This window comes from Fukomys damarensis, unplaced genomic scaffold (genome assembly GCF_012274545.1).
Source record: "Fukomys damarensis isolate Sample0158 unplaced genomic scaffold, DMR_v1.0_HiC HiC_scaffold_10, whole genome shotgun sequence".
In the NCBI taxonomy this organism is placed as follows: domain Eukaryota; kingdom Metazoa; phylum Chordata; class Mammalia; order Rodentia; family Bathyergidae; genus Fukomys; species Fukomys damarensis.
In genome coordinates, this window is record NW_022900922.1 from 12,504,851 (window position 1) to 12,522,445 (window position 17,595).

Genomic DNA, 17,595 nt, shown 5'->3' on the forward strand with positions numbered 1-17,595 from the left:
CTTCCTTTTGCGCAACTGTTCTCCGCTTCCCCATCTCATTCTCCCTTCCGCCTTCGTCTTTGTTCTTCCTTCCCTATCATCTGCCATTGTTCCCTGGGCACGTACTGGGGAAAGTACCCTGACAGGCACTGAGTTCTTGGAGAGATATCTCACTTCTTCGTCTCTGCCCTTTGGGTAAAATACAGCGGGGGGGATTTACACAGTCCAGGCCTGCTCCGGACCCCGGCTTGTTGTGAGTTAGTTCTGACAGAAATGGCGTCATCGTCAGAGACTGGAAACTCCGTCCGGTCGCGACAATGGGGACCGGACGCCGCAGGCCGTGTGGGTGGTGGGTACGCGGTGATGGCGCGGCCCAGGGGCCCGAGTGTGCTGCGGGTGACTGACGCCCCGCACCGAGCTTTCTGCGGTGCCTCCGCCGCCCCCGGCAGTGCAGGTGGTGCTCACGGGGTGTCTTTGTTTCTCCTTCAGGTGCAGGTGAATCCGGTGTTTTTGAGAGAATTACGGCCCCCAAATCACCATGAAGGTAGGCTTGCCTACAGAAAAGGAGCCTCTAGGGTCATGGGATTCAGGAAGTAGGGGCCTTGGCCACTGTGGTTGTGGGGCCTCGGAGTTTGCAAAGGAAGGTGTGTGTAGTGGCTTGATGCCCAGTCCTTCCCCGGAAACGGGCCAGCTGGTGTGAATATCCAAGGCTTTGCTGTAGAGTTTTAAGAAATCTCATGGAAGGTGGTTTTCCCGTATAGCCTGACTGCTTTTGCAGGGGATGATAGGAGTGACTACGTGGATTAAAATGGTTTAGAAGATAAAACAAAACAAAACAAAAAGCAGGTCAAGCAACCTGATTCTCGAAACTGAACTGTATTGTGGAACTATCAGTTACACTGATGGAAGAAAACATCATTTTATTTTGTGAACGGTACTTGAGTTTTTAACAAAACCTTTTAGATAGAAAATAAATATTTGAAAGATTTTAAAAGATTTTGGTGAATTTTCACACACTTCAGAGATAGCAGTTTTTAGATTTTCAAGGATTTAGGGTTATGTGAGCTATTTTCTTTTATTAATCTACAAATTTTTATTTGCTCGGTTGTTTTGTGTTGTGTGGAACTCTCATGACCAGGTTCTTCTTAGAGAACATGTTAACTAAATGGAGGATAGTGCCTAGAAAGTACAGTTTGCTTAACTGGTGGGGAGAAATTATAGCAATAAAAGCACGGGTTTTTTTTCACTTTAGTGAATATGTAAATTAATGCGTCTTTAAAACATGCTTTTAGGATGAAAAGCCTTGGATATCTGTAATATCTGGATTTAACTGAGACTCTAGCAGTTTTTTATCCGTTACAAATTCAGCAGTGCTTGAAAAGGGTAGAGCACATTTACAATTATAGAAGTGGGACAGATAGTATGTTAGAATGCAAATGTCTGCTTTTGACAGTTCCTTTGAACTATTATTTTAAACAAAAATACATTTCTCTTCACAATGAAGACTACCTTTACAGTATTTTTGATTAAAATTCATAATGCTTGTTTTAGAGAAGAAAATAAAAGCCTATGGCTTTGTTTAAATATTTACTAAGTAATGTGGCCTGATGTTTTAAATTACTTTTTCTTTTTGAGTGTGGGGCACTTTAGATTGCCTGCAACAGTTTATCTGCTGAATTCCTATCTCATGTTCATGTGCTTGAAAGCATAGTGATATTTCGGAAATGAATCCCTTTTTTTAGTCATAAATGCTAGCTAGCTACAACTCCTTGTGACCTGTGTAAAGCAGTGAGAACTGTGTATATATTAGGAAAACTATATAATCTATCTTGGTGTTGGATGAGATTTAAGTAAAGTTTAATACATAACAAGTTTAGAAACTGAATAAACATTTAGAATAAATGTTGTAATCGGTCACAGTTCCTATTGTAATTCTTACATCTTAGGTGTCCTGTAAATGTTTTAAGATGTGTAAATGAAGGCATTTTGCAATCAGATCTTTTTCACTTTCTCAATGTTTGTATATTTGAAAATTAAAGTGTATTGGAAACTTTAGCCTTAAAAGTTTCATGATAATAGGCAAATGCAGAATTTAAAATAATCAGTTTAGAGCTCCTAAGTTTAAGTACTCAGCATTTCTATTCTTACTGCTTTTTGAAAAAGAAGATGCTTGCAATTACTGTTATCAGGAAAAACTAAAACTAATTTCCAAGTTCATAAAGAACTTTGTTAAAAGTGTAGTGTGTCTTTATAAAAAACTAATAGCTTAATTTAGTAGGCCTTTTTTGGTTTTTTGCTTTAACAAAAATTACAACTCAAAATGTATTTAGGGTTGATTTTATTGAGTTAAAATTTTGTGTGTATTTTCAATTTCTGTAGTATAATAATTCAGAGCTTACCCAATTTCTTCTTTGAAACAGAATTTTAAGTTTGAATTGGCTGTCCTGTCAGTGATAGTACTTTAAAATTTTTAAGTGACAGTGCATTGAGGTAATTGAGAGTATTTCATAATGCTTTTTTTTTTTTTATCCTGGTACTGGGAATTGAACTGAGGATTGTTGCCTGCAAGGCAGGCAGCAGCATCATTGAGCTAAGTTCCCGGCCCTTCATAATGCTTTTAAGCTTCTTGCCTTAAAACCCCCAAGTAAAGAAAAATGTATATGCCATTTTAAGTGTTAATGTTTTAACAGCAATTTCCTTGTAGTACTGTCTTCAAAAATTTATATGAATAAAGCCCCATCCTAGCTAGTGTACTCTATCTTGTATTTTTGTGGAGTATGTCTTTGAGAACTATAACTTGTAACCAACCAAAAAGGAACGTTTGCCTTAAAGTAATCATGATATTGGTGTTCTGTTGGATTTATTTTTCATACTTCTGATAGACTTTTCACATCAATAATAGCACATTTTCAGGAAGTGATAGATTAAGTTTATAAATAATTCTGGGCCAGGGATTTAGCTCAGTGGTTGCTGCCGTCTGTCTTGCAAGCACAAAGTCCCAAGTTTGATCTCCGGTACCAGAAACAAAACAAAACAAAACAAAAACCTGTATTGACATAAGTTTACATTGTAGTTAATTTTTTGAATGAAATCTGGGCACGGTGGCACACACCTGTAATCCCAGCACTGAGGCAGGAGGATCACTGTGAGTTTGAGGCCAGATTGGGCTACCTATTGAGTTAAAGGTTAGCTTGAACTACACAGTGAGAAACTGTCTCAAAACAAAACAAAATTTTCTAATGGAATGGGCTGGGTGGACTAGAATTAGAATTAGAATTGTTAGGGAATGAATGATTTAGATGATTGTACTTAGAATCTTTCATATATATTATCTCATTTGCTTATATGTGAAAATAATGGATTGATTCTAGATGTCCCCTTTTTCATGCCCTATAATTGTGTGCTCCCTCTTTTTCCTCTCACTTCCCTTCTCTTTCCTTCCTTTGCTTTCTTAATTCTGCCTCACCTTTCTTTCATAAATCATTCATTTAACAGCCTCTTATATGTAACAGGCAGTGTGGAATGAAGATGAATAAGCTCTTGACTTGCTGTCAAGGAGCTCACAATTAAGTAGAAGAAGATAGAGAAAATAAAAGTAAAACCGGCAGTATATTGTGTTATAAGAGTATTGCACTCAGTACTATGGGAGGAGCAAAGAGGATGTCTACATCAAAGAGCCACAGAAATTTTCTGGTGTTGACATCTGAGTGTTAATACTTCTGCTAGGAAAGAAAGGGAGAAAAGTGTTTTGGATAGGAGGGGAGCAGTGTATTGGACAATAAAGAACAAAGCAGGCTAAGTTTGCTGTGGCTGAGTTAACCTGAAGTAAGATATATTTGGGCCCGGAATGGAAAAGCAGCGACAGGAGATGAAGCAGAGAAAAAAAGCTGAATATTTTCTTTCCTTTGTAGTGCAAGGGGGTCTAACTCAGAGCCTAATGCATGCTAGCTGAGCATCCTACTACTGAACTGTACTTCCAGCCTGAAAATTTTGTTAAGAGCAATATGAAACTACTGAAGGGTTTTAAGAAGGGGCAGAAAAGGTGAATTTGCATTATAGAAATCACCTTGGTAGTATTGTAGTGAATATATCATAAAGACGATCTGAATGGAAGATCTGGAGGTACAAGAGGAGAGAAATAGGGGACCGACCTAATGTAGTGAGAATGGAGGGGGTAGATGAGGCATTCAGGAAGTGGAATTCAGAGTCTTCTGACAACCTTGGAGGAGGAGAAGGAAGATGGAGGCTTCTGTCTTGGAGAACTAGATAGATATAATTTGAGGCCTGTTGTTCTTGTAGTAAAAATGAATAGGATTTTAAGTATTTAAGGGGACGCGTAGGAGGTCCAGACCTATATGGACATACTTATTAAGAGTCAAGATTAACAAAGCAGGTAGGATGAAATCAGAGACTTGGATAATCTTATATGAATGTTAGCCTTGTAGTTTATACCTCTTCATAGTAGAAGAGGTTTAAGAACTACAATATGACAGGGCTGGGGATGTAGCTCAGTGGCACTGCACTTGCCTGGCAAGTGCAAGGTCCTGAGTTCAGATCAATTCTTGTACCAAAAAACACCCCAATAAAACTGTAATATGATAAATGTATTTTGTTATTAATTTGCAGTTTGTTGACGAAAGGTAATTTTGTGTAGAATATTGACTTTGTGTCTAAATTGCCAATAACTTGCCTGTTTTTGTTTTTGTTTGAGACAGGGTCTTGCTATGTAGTTCATACGGGCCTTAAATTCACAGTATAGCCCAGTCTGGCCTTGAACTCAGAGCAGTCCTCTTGGCAGGATTGCAGGCATGCACCACCATGCCTCTGGCTTCTTTGCTTATTGTAATTTTAAAAAATATGGTGCATGAGTACATACTTGACTGAAACGTGCTTTTGCCAATCTGCTAAAATTCAGCTAGTAAATTCAGCCATTGAACAGATTGTGAAACTTCTTTGTGCTAGACATGGTTCTGAGTGTTGAGGATTCAGCAGTGAACAAAATGACTTCTTTACCCTCATGGAGATTTTCTTCTATTACAGTAGAAAGGTACTATGAAAAAAATGTCATAAATGCTCTGAAGAGAAACCAGAATCAGAGTAAGAGGTTAGAAACAGGATGTTATTTTACATTTACTGGTACGGGCGGGCTCACTTGAGCAGATGACACTTAAGTATGATATGAAACAAGTGATATAGTGAGTGGTTCAGTTTCTAGAAGAAGAGTGAGTGTTCCAGTTAGAGGAAACATGCAAAGACCCCCTTGGTGAATGTGTTTGGCATGTTTGGGTTTGGCCTATTTAGGAAACAGGAATAAGGTTGTTAGAGCTGTTAGAGTAGGAAATAAGGCTAGAAATGGTTGCAAGGGCCTAGTACAGTGTAGTATAAAGCCTGTGGATTATGGTAAGAATTTGGATAAAATTTGAATGTGTTAGCGCTATGATATGGATATGATTTTAGCGTGTCCCCTAAGGGCCAATGAGTGAGAAGCTTGATCTTCAGCGTGGCAGTGTTAGCAGATGGTAGGACATTTAAGAGAGAGAGCCTGGGCTGGGGATATAGCTCAGTGCTACAGTGCATGCCTGAGGCCCTGGATTCAGTCCTCAGCTGGGGTGTGGAAGGTGTTGGGTGTACTGCCCTTGGAAGAGAGACGGTAGCTCTAACAGGACCTTGAGTTCTCAGTAGAGGTTTGTTAAAAGAAAGCAGGACTGGTTCTTCTTCTTGCTTCTCTGCTTCTTCCACAGGGTCCTGCCAATGTAAACATCTGTCAGGCTCTCATCAAAGAAGGAACTCAGAGATGAAAAACCTCTTTTCTGTATTAACTCGGCCTTGGGGATTTCATTACAGTAAAAGGAAGTGGATTAATATAGTTAGTAAATTTCATAGTTTTCAGCAAGAAAGTGAGTTGATCTGATACACATTTTCTTTCTTTTTGGGGAACACAGTCCCAGTATGTAGTTCAGGCTGGTCTTGAACTTACTGTGTGCCCCAGCCTGGCCTCAAACTCAGAGTGATCCTCCTGCTTCAGATTCTTAAATACTGGGATTACAGATAAATGCCACCACACCTGGCCACATTTTCAAAACAGATCAGCAATTGCTGTGTGGTGAGTGACTAGGAGAGCAAGAGTAGAATTATGGCAGATCAGTTCCAGGCTGTCAGATCAGTTGCGTGAGAAATGGTCTACTTGCTGCTGTTTACAGATGAAAAGCCTCCTGAGGCATCACTTCCTTATCTTAAAATCTTGCTGTGATTTAGTGGTTGGGTTGGGTTCTTTTTTTGGTACCGGTTTGGGTTCTTGAAACTGAGTATAACCAAGAAAATCTTCCCAACTTTTAGCCTTCTTTTATTGGTGAGCAATGAATGTCAAGCTGAGCAGTCTTCCCAATTGTTTTTCAATTTAAAAAAGATATAATTCCAGTCGGGATTTAGCTCAGTGGTTCCTCCGCCTGCCTTGGAAGTGCAAGGACCCGAGTTTGATCCCAGGTACCCCCCCAAAAAAAGAGAGATACAATTCACATCACGAAACTTAGCCTTTTAAGCTGTTCAGCTCATTATTATTATTTTTTTTTGGCACTAGGGATCAAACTCAGGTCCTTGTGCTTGCAAGGCAGGCGGTGGAACCACTGAGCTAAATCCCTGGCCTAACTCATTACTTTTTAAAGTATTTTTACCAGGTTTTGAATCCATCGCTACCTTCTAACTCCACAATACTTTTATCCCCTAAGAAACCCATTACCCATTAACAGTCATCCCCATTCTTCCTTCTGTTTTTCCACTGTCAGTCATAAATCTGCTGTCTGATTCTGAGGATTTATCTATTCTGGTTATTTCCTGTCAGTGGAATCACACATTATGTGGCCAATTGTGTGTGACTTCTGACTTTGCAGTGTTTTCAGGGTTTATCCATTTTGTTTTTTACGCCAGTACAGTACTTTCTTCCTTTTTATTTCTGAGTAATACTCCCATGTTATGGACACACTCCATTTTGTTAATGTATCTATTATTTGATGGACATGTTGGTTATTTCTTTTTTCTTTTTCTTTTCTTTTTTTTGAGACAGGGTCTCAGTATAGTTGAGAGTGAACTGGAACACACTATATAGCCCAGCTTGGTCTTGAACTCAACAGCCATCCTCCCCGAGTGCTGGGATTACAGGTGTGCACCACCGTGCCCGGCAATGTTGGTTATTTCTGTTTTGCCCATTATAAATAATGATGCTATGAAATTTGTGTATAAGCTTCTGTATTACCTTTTCTTGCCACCCCCCCTTTGGTACCAGGGATCTGAATTCAGGACCTTGCACTTACGCTTGCACTTATGCTGCCACTAAGCTAATCCCTGGCTATTTTTTTTTTTTTTTTTTTTTTTTTTGGTACTGTGGGATAGAACTTGGGACCTTGGTGCTTATAAGGCAGGCAACAGAAACAATGAGCCAAACCCTGGCACTGGCCTATATGAATTTTTGTTGCTGTTGTTTGGTTTTTTTTGGAGACAGAGTCTCACTATGTAGTTGAGACTGACCTGGAACTCACTATGTAGCCCAGGCTGGTCTCAAACTCACAGTGATCCTCCTGCCTCAGCCTTCTGAGTGCTGGGATTACAGGTGTGTGCCACCACACCTAGCTGGCCTATATGAACTTTTGAAAATTTCTTTTTGACTTTTGTTGTTGTTGTTGTTGTTTGTTTTTTTTTTTTTGATCCCGGGGATTGAACTTAGGTCCTTGCGCTTGCAAGGCAGGCCACTGAACCGCTGAACTAAATCCCCGTCTTTTTGACTTTTAGAAGTGGATCTTTCAGTTTTCAGTTAATATATTACCTTTTAATATTTGTGCTGCTGAAGTACCTTTTGAATACTATTTAAGTTTTGTATTGTGGCAAGTGGCTGTGAAGGTAATGGACATTTAAAAAAATTATTCAACAGTGTGTCATGTCATAACACAATCCTGTAATAATCTAGTTACTTGGCAGGAAGATTACCAGTTCATGCCCAGTCTGGATAATTTAGTGAGACCCTGTCTCTAAAAAACAACAACAACAAAAAAGGAACTAGGGGATATACTTTAGCGTGACTGTCTTGGTTCAATCCCCAAAACAAAAACAGAAACTTTTTGAGTTCAAGATACTTAAATTAAAAGTTTATTTTATACTTATAGTAAAAATTATATTTGAATATGTTTTCAAAATTTTTTTATCTAGTGAAAGTGTCTAATAAAATAAGTCCCTGACTTAGAAACATTCGATTTGCGAAGTTTTAAAGATATGAATAAACCTTGTATTAGTAGAGGTGAACATATAATGGAAGTAAAAATAGTTTATTAATGGTATTTTGGTTTATGTGTTTGTTTTTTTTTGTATGCTTTACATTGTGTATTTGTGTCAAAGACTATGTTAGACTTATGAACAACTTAGGAATGTTATCCCAGAGTGGAATTCGTTTTTTGTTTTTTGTTTTTCTTTTTCTTTTTTGCGGTACTGGGGATTGAACTGAGGAATTTACGCTTAAGAGGCATGCATGGTGCCACTGAGCTAAATTCCCAGCCCTGGAACTTGTTCTGAAGTGGGGGGACTTACTGTAAACAGTGTTGTTTAGTGATTAAGAGCATATGGCTAGGAAAGAGAGGTCTTGTTTTCAGTCTTGTCTCTTTATTTGGCTGCCAGGGTTTAGCTAAAGTTTTTTTTTGTTTTGTTTTGTTTTGTTTTTTGCTTTTTTGAAACAGGGTCTCACTTCCCATTATGTACTTGAGAATGACCTGGAACTCACTATGTAGCCCAGCCTGGTCTCAAACTCACAGTGATTGATCCTCCTGCCTCAGCCTCTGGAGAGCTGGGATTTACAGGCGTGTGCCACTGCACCGGCTAAAGTTATATTTGAAATGAAAGAAAATATTCGTTTTAGTTTTTGCACAATGGGGATAATAATGGCTACTCTATAGGGTTGTGAAAGTACTGCTGAAATAATATACTTAGAATGCTTTACCATTGTGGCGTGGTTCTGAGTTGGTCAGAATGTGACAGCTGTATGTACTGGTAGAAGCCTATCACTTTAATAATCTGGTAGAATGAAGATTAATTAAGATTGCTTGGCATCTACAGTTGTAACTCCTTCATACCAAGTTGTGTGCATTGTTCTTCAAGAAGGTTGGTGTTCTCATCTAAAATGAGAAATTGTAGTTCTTAACCGTAAGAGGTTGTTGGAGGTGACTGAATGTTCTAACAGGATTTACTAAGTTACAAGTCCTTAATAATTGTAGCTTTTATTCTATAGAAAGAATGTGTAACTTCTTAATTTAAATTGTCTATTGGGTGGTAAACACCTGTAAACCCAGCACTCGGGAGGCTGAGGCAGGACAATTGCCATGCATTTGAGGCCAACTTGGTCCTTAAAGAGAGTTCAAGGTTAGCCTGAACTACACAGCAAGACACTATGTCAAAACAACAACAAAAAAAGTAATTCTAGTCTTTTTTAACTTAAAAGTCCATTTGGAAGTTTGGGGTCTGTAATTTTTGATTAAAGTTAAAATCTGTTTCTTTTGTTCTTTTGAAATCCTTAAAACCCACAATATATAGTGGGGGGGTAAAAACATATTTATTCCAACAATTCTTTGCTCTCGTTTCTCATCTTTCTCCGTCCTTACCCTTGCAGAAATATCTCTTAGTAAATTCAATAATGACTGTCTCCTAATTTGCTGCTGTGTTATCCAGCAAGAAGAAAGCAAATTTTACTTTCCCAGTCTACGGGATTGTTACTGAATAAAATGAACCACTAGAAATATTTATTTTCTTTTTTTCTTTTTTGGTTTTTTGAGACAGGATCTCACTATGTAGTTGAGACTGACCTGGAACTCACTTATGTAGCCCAGGCTGGTCTCGAACTCAACAGCGATCCTCCTGCCTCAGCCTCCCAAGTGTTGGGATTGCAGGCGTGCACTACCACGCCTGGAGAAATATTTATTTTCTAGGTAAGAATCCAGCAAACATTGCTTATGGGGGACACATTTTTTTTTCTTTATTGATACATTTTAGATATACATTCATCAATGGGATCTTGTACCTTTACATGATGTATCTTGGTTTTTATTTTTTTCCTCCATTCCCCTGGCCTCCTTATACCCCTTTCACCTTCCTTTTTCCAAAGATTTTTGTTTCCATTTTTTTCCTTTTCTCTTATTTTTTTTTTTCTTTTCCCTTCTTACCTTCCTCCTAAAAAATTTTTTTTGACTGATCTGATCACCATTTTGAAGTGGCAGTCAGGTACCTGAAGCTGATCTAGCCTGGCACATCCTGGGGGCAAGGCAGCTAGGGGTCCTGTCAAGCCCAGAGTCTACTGGAGAGGAGTAAAAGGAGAGCTAGCCTGAAGGCAGAGAAACCACTACTGCTCTTAAAGTTGAAAAAGCTAGGCAACTTTGTTTTTCATGCTTATTTGGGAGTTTTTTTAATTTAGCTTTTCAAATTTTCTGTTTTGTTTTATGAAGTATACCTTACCAAAAGACCCACCTCCCCAGTTGGTATAGAGGATCCAGTCCAGAGCTTTGGGCATGCTAGGCAAGCATACCTCTGGCCCCTGTTGCTATTTTTTTATTGGAGTATTGCAGAAAGTTGTTCAGTGATTATTTGTTTGTTTCTTTTCTTGAAATGGGGTTTGCCTTTTTATGTTTTCCAGGATGGCCCAGAACTCCTGGGCTCAAGCAGTCCTCCTCCTTCAGCCTCCCAAATAGGAATTTTTCTTTTAAAGAAAGGCAAATCAGAACTTTTGACATAGTCACCTGTTTTTGTTTTGTTTTGTTTTGTTTTATTTTTCCTCAACTTGGGAAATATTTTTATAAACTACTCAGCAAAATTAAAGAAGTTATGATTAAGTAAGGAAAACTTGCTGTAAATAATTTAAACATTACAATATAACATACAATGATTAGTAAGTTTTACTAATCCCCCTTTGATTTAAGCATGGAGTGTAATCCTCATACCTTTCTCTTTACACATACAAACTTACAAGTGAGTATTTATTTTTGTTCTGTTTGACTGTGTGAAAATGGGCTCATACTGTACTTTTTTAAACCTCTATATCAGTATGTATAAATCTGTTATTTCCTTTTCCTAGCTTTAGCAAGATTTTATTTGCATTTAACATGTTATTTTCCCTATTTACCAATGATTTACACAGTTCACCACTTTTTTTTTTCATAAATTTTATTTTATCCCATTCCTGTCCTCAAGCTGTACAAAAGCCTTGCTTTCATTTTTTCCTTCTGTTTTCACTTTTTTTCTTGTCCCTACCATTATGGTTCTTTAAGTTTTGGCAGATATATCTCTGGAGTAATGTTTGGCATTCAGTGCATGTTCAATACTATTGTGAATTTATTTGAATGCCTAGTGATACTAGGTTTCAAATAGTCTCCTAGTACTCATAATACGAATGAAGCCTCTCTTAGCCCTACACATTTTTTTTTTCAGTTAACTGGTTTTTTTGAGACAAGGTCTCACTGTGTAGTTGAGACTGACCTGGAACTCTCTCTGTGGGCCAGGCTGGTTTTGAACTCACAGCGATCCTCCTGCCTCAGCCTCCCGAGTGCTGGGATTACAGGCATGCGCCACCACGCCCGGCTTTTCAGTTACTGTTAATGAAACCTAACTGTATGAGATAGCTCCTGAAAGGTTATTTGAGAGGATTAGTGGAAGTTGTTCTTGTTATACCTAGTAGTGTTCATTGAAAGGCTACTTATCCAGCAGATGCTCAGGGATTGATACTGCAGCTGTATGTTTCATTCTTGTTTTTTTTTTGTACCAGGGATCGAACTCAGACGTTGGGCTTGCAAGGCAGGTGCAGTGCCACTGAGCTAAATCCCCAACCCCTAATATTTCATTCTCTAATGGCCACATTATGTACTTAAAGTTTTATAATCATTACTTATTTCTCATAACATCCCTTTGAGGCAGGTCAACAGCATTTTTCCCTTTTTAATGAAAGAAGCAGATGCAAAGATGTCGAGTGATTTGCCCTTAGGTACACATTAAACCGATCACAGAGTCAGTATTCCAGTTAGTAAACTGAACCATGCTGCCTCCTTACTAGTTATATGTGAATAATAAAATTGTTACCATTTAATGATCTTTTGACTTTATTGAATAGTGAATGTAATTTAGGAATTCTTTTGCCTATTTTCCTTATTGAAAGAAAACAGTTTTAAAATTGGAATTTACTTGCATCATACTATTAAGAATTCTCATGTAAATGTGCCCTGCTCTCTTAAAAATTAGAAGAAATCATACAGAAAAAACATTCAAATGGCCATGTGTGGTGGTGTCAGCAGCATTCCTATATTCTTACCTTTCTGGAGGCCAAGATAGGAGTATCAAAAGTTCAAAGCTAGCTTGGGCAACTTGGTAAGACCCTGTCAGAAAATTAAAACATGAAAAGGGGCTGGGGATTAAGTTCAGTGGTAGCTGTTGGTTTCAATTCCTAGTACAGCAATGAAACAATGTAAAAATGAATTATAGTGGATTTAATTCTTTTGAGAAAACCTTTGCTGGCTTGACAGTATCATAAATTATAAGAGAATGATACCAGGCTTTGAAGAGTTTACTGTATATTTTAAAAACGAATCTTCAGGATATATTGACTTATTTTAGTTGAAATACTGCAACCCATCTATCTAGAAAAGATTTCAAAGGTCATTTGGCTTTGTGGATTTAGACCCTAACTCTTGCCCAGTGCAAATACTAAAGATTATTTGGGTGGTGTCTCTTCAATTAAGTTTACTTTGTCTATTTGAAATATTTTCTGTTTACTCTTTTGGACTTAGTTCTTTTATTACATTTTCCCTCTTTGATTATAATTTTTCTATGTGTATAAATTATTTTCCTCCTAGTTGAAAAGAATTCCAGCTGTAATCTTTCTGTATTGACAGTGGGAGAGGATGAGTTTGGAGTATCGTAAAAGCATTTTATTTAAGGTGGTATAAAATTACATATTACTTTGTGCAAAGACAGATGCATGTGTGTAAGTCAGATAATACATAAAGATCTTCATGTTCTTTGATAGTTAACACAATTGTTTTTGTCAGATAATTTCTAAATTCATTTTTATTGCTACACTATAATCTCATTTTTCTCAAACTGCCATCAATATTTTCAAATAATATTAAAATATCTTATAACTTCTGCTCATCATGCTATTCTCATTATTTTTGTTAGTGTTTCTAGTGCTTAATTCTTAAGCCTTTTTTTACATTTTAAAATTTAGTTTGCAAAAAACTTTTGAGAGATACATATGTATATTTCTATTTTACAGATTAAAAAAATAAAGGTTCAGGTCATGTAATTTCGTGAACCTAGTAACTGGCAAAGCTAGAATTAAAAGCAAAACTCTGGGGTTCTTATTAATGCTATTCTCTGACTAGCATTTACCTTTACTTGAATATCTAGTACTATTTCTTAGTTTGCAGAGATTTAGAAGGTATCAAAATCTGTGAGTGGTGTGTGTTTATGTTTGTATTGAAAGGAAGAACTTTGAATGGGGGGCATAGTGAGAGCTGGAATCATATTGAAAGAAAAAGAAGCACTTTAGAAAAGCAGACACATCGGGCCGGGAATTTAGCTCAGCGGTTTGGTGGCCTGCCTTGCAAGCGCAAAGACCTGAGTTCAATACCCGGTACCAAAAAAAAAAAAAAAGCAGACACATCAATTATTGCTTAGTATTTAATGCATTAAAACAGAAGCTTTGAGTTACCAAGATTTAAAATTTTCTCTCTGTTATTTAAAAGGGCTTCCAGCACCTGACTCGCAAACAGAAGGACCCAAGTTCGATCCCCAGTACCAAAAAGAAAAATAAAAAACAAGGGCAAGGGAAGTACATTTAGAAAGAATTATATTAGATTTTCATAACATGTTTTGGAAAGTGTAAAGTTATTTAAGAAAGTTAACTAATTTGGAATACTACGTTCTTTTGTGCTGAGCAATTAAATTTATGTAATATTTTCAAAGAATATGAAGTTTTAAATTCAGGATTAATTACCTTTAGTTTTTTTAGGAGTCAAGAAATTACTAAGAGTATGCAAGTTGAATTTTGAGGCACTGATAGGGCATGTTTTTATAAACATCATTACTAAATTTTACTTTTAGCTACACAAAATAACTTAGATTCACTTTTTGAGAGCGGTGACAGAATTTCTATTGCTGCAACAAATTGTCACACTCTTAGTTGCTGTTCTTTTATAGTTCTGGAAGTCCTGCATAGATCTTACTGGGTATGTTCTTTATATTCCAGCGGGAGAATTGGTTTCCTTTTCTTTCCTAACTTTCTAGGGTCTGAACACATTCTTTTTCTCATCGTCTGTATCTTCAGTGCCAGTAATCGCTTGTCTCTGAAGATTGCTTCTCCTATTTCCCCTTTCCAGAGCGTAGGGACCTTTGTGTTTACATTCGTGCACCCACATTATCCAGAGTGATCTCTCCATTTTAGAGTCATCTAATCAACAAACGTTAATTCAATCTGCAATTTAAAATTTCCCCTTGATGGAATACAAGCTGCTGTGGAGACTGGGGCAGGAGGATTGCATATTTCAAGGTCACCCTGGGCAATTTGGTGAGACTGTCTAAAAAATAAGGTGTTGGAGTGAAACTCATAATTAGAGCACTTGCCTAGCATGCATGAGGTCCTGGGTTCAATACGTAGTGTGGAAAAAAAATTCCCCTCAATAGGTAATAAAGCATGTTTATACATTCTTGGGATTAGGATGCAGGCATATTAGGGGAAGGTGTAGTATTCTGTCTACCACAGGGTCTTCATGTAATGAAATGATTTAGCCTTTTAGTCCTCTCTGTAGAATGAGATTAATGTTTACTGTTTACTACATAGGAATTTTGTGAAGATGGAACCTATGTGCCCAGGCTGACAAGGATTAGAATTGAGAGATACTTTCTGATTGCTCTTACCTGATTTAGTGATAAATAGTGTCCACATTAACCAACAGCTTTGTAAAATTTAGTCTAAGTACTTGGATTTAAACTTGCTGACTGTGAACCTGCAAGAGACCCTGGATAGTTAGTAATGTGGCCCCACAAGATTGTAGACTTTTAACATTTACTGTGATTTTAAAATTTTTTGTGGTATTTTTCATGACTGCGCTTGAGCACATACTGCACAGGTAACATCAGAACACTCTGTAGGAGAGGGCCCAGTTGCCTTTTACACCTGTCACACACAGTTGAATTGAAACCTGTGTCCAATAATACATGCCTTTGTGTTGCGTGGCAGGTAAAATGCTGTGATTACCATGATGGCATTTCAACCTACTGGCACATATATATCTGTGAAGACAGGCTTTTATTGTTACTAAGCAGTGTTAAGTTTTAATTGTTAAACCACTCCCATTGAATCAGACATTGATGCATCAGGTTGACTAAAACAAGGTCATTATCCTATTTTATGTTTATATTGTCTTCCTTTTTAAATGTTGTAATAAAATATAAAAAAGGAAGTTTTGTTACTTATACTCATTGATTATATATGTTATATGCAGCTCAAGACAATTCTTCACTGTGTGGCCCAGGTAAGCCAGAAGAATAGACACCCACCTATATGTCCTAGAGAGTGAGGTTTTGCTTTTTTGGTTTACTTTTCATATGACTCCTCTAAAGCAGGTTTTTGTTTTAGAATTCAGTCTTTCTAGACCTTTGGCATGTGAGAATCATTATTATTTATAGTGCAGTGTTAAAAAAAAGGTGAGTGCTGCTTAATTCATAATTTGTTTTATGACTTGTATCTGTCTAAAAGATAACACTCACATTTTAAGCAGTAGGATTTTCTACTTGCATGCCTTTCCAAAAGATTATTATAGAAAATAATCCAGGGGGAGTTGAATAATGTATTTGAATCACATTTGTTTAAGATTATTTGAATGTGCCTCATTGGTGTGTTTTGAGTTTGGTACCATTTCTTACTTTTTATTTGAGCTGGCTAATCAAAAAAGTAACCTCTTAAAATCATGGTGTTCTGAGGCAAGATTGCCAGGGAGTAGAAAAGGCTGTCAAAAACACTTGGTGAATGGATCATGGGCAGGCATATAACTTAAAATATTATTCCTATTTCCAGGTTAATTAAAGCAAGCTGTTGTAGAATAAGTTTAGCAAAACATTTCTCTGTGAACATTCACTTAGTTATCTTGTAACTGCTATATAGATGGACAGAAAGGTCTGTTAATTTTGTCTTACTGCAAAGTTAAGTAAGTAATTGAGATTTTCTCAGTATTGCATTACGTTGTATTTCTTTGCATACATAAACTAGTAGACTATTGTCTAAATTAAAATGTGTCTAAAGATTGAGTTTTAACCAGTGATTGGGTTTTTGTGGTATGACAGGATTCTGTGACTCTAGGATACCTTTGCTGATTTAGGCTCTTCTCTGTGTATAGCCAGTAAATACTGGACAAATGTTTATTGTTATAAATGCATCAATATACAATCAATTTCATAGAGTTCTTTGTGTTCTGAGTTACAAATTTATAGTCTCAAAGTTTGTTTTACATATATGTTATACAGTGTAGATTTGTGAATTTCAGTTTGATAGTACTTTATTCAAGTTTTTACTTTTTAAAATTTAAAATATCTGCTCTTCATTTTAACAGCAGATAAATTCAAGTGCCAGTCTTCATTGTCAAACTTGAGAGGTGTATTATAAGCAAAAGAGGACAGGTTTTAGGGTATGATACTAACCCCATCACACTGATGATAGATAAGAGTGGAATGAATTTGTTAGATTTGAGTCCTGTTCTGCTTCTTAGTTATCGTACCTTACGCGTTTTCCTTTGTTAAGCCTTACTTTCAGCCTGTGAAAAATATGAATGATAATAATTTACTAAGAATAAATAAAATGAGGCGTGCAAAATAATTATTGCTTGGTTTATAAGTACTAAAAAAATAACTATAAGGGCCAGGGATTTAGCTCAGTGGTTCTGCTGCCTGCCACGAAAGCACAAGGACCTGAGTTCAATCTCCAGTACCAAAAACAAAACAAAGCAAACTAAAAATAATAACTATATTATGTTGTAGGGTGAGAGATGGATGACTTTACTAGAAGGCTTTACCAGTCGTATTTTAAAATAGGTACTTGGTGTAGTCAGTGTACATTATAGTACACTAAAATAGAGTGCTTACTACCTGTGCATCTAATTATTGGAAGACAGATTTCTATATAATTTGTGTGTCTGTACAATTTCTTTTTCTCTTTTCTTTTCTTTTCTTTTTTTTTTTTTTTGGTATTGGGAATCGAACTTGGGTCCTTGCACTTGTAAGGTAGGCAGCAGAACCACTGAGCTAAAACCCCAGCCCTGTTTTTTTCTTCTTTTCTTCTTTTTTTGGTACCAGGAATCATACAGGCCTCACCCTTGCTGCTGAGTTACATCCCAGCTTCTAATGTTCTTGAAGCCAAATCTGTGGGTTTTGTACCCCCCTTCCTTAGTTGACTCTCTCATTTAATTTTTAAAAAGAGATTGAATTGGGCTGGGGATTTAGCTTAGTGGTTCTGCTGCCTGCCTTGCAAGTACAAGGTCCCAAGTTTGATCCCTCGTACCAAAAAAAAAAAAAAAAAAAAAAGGGGGGGAGGGGGAAGAAAAGGTTTTG

General features: G+C 37.0%; 1 protein-coding gene across 3 annotated transcripts in view; it reads left to right on the plus strand.

The window, feature by feature from the left end:
- Positions 1-17,595, plus strand: part of Arid4b (AT-rich interaction domain 4B) — a 146,675-nt gene that overhangs the window by 741 nt on the left and 128,339 nt on the right. Inside the window, exon 2 of one of the 3 annotated variants that reach the window (XM_010621972.2) lies at positions 469-523. In XM_010621972.2, coding sequence (XP_010620274.1) covers positions 518-523 — 6 coding nt within the window. In that variant the 5' untranslated portion in view covers positions 469-517. Of the gene's footprint in view, positions 1-298; positions 524-17,595 lie in introns of those variants that run through there. The other 2 variants (XM_010621970.3, XM_010621973.3) reach the window with 2 other exon arrangements.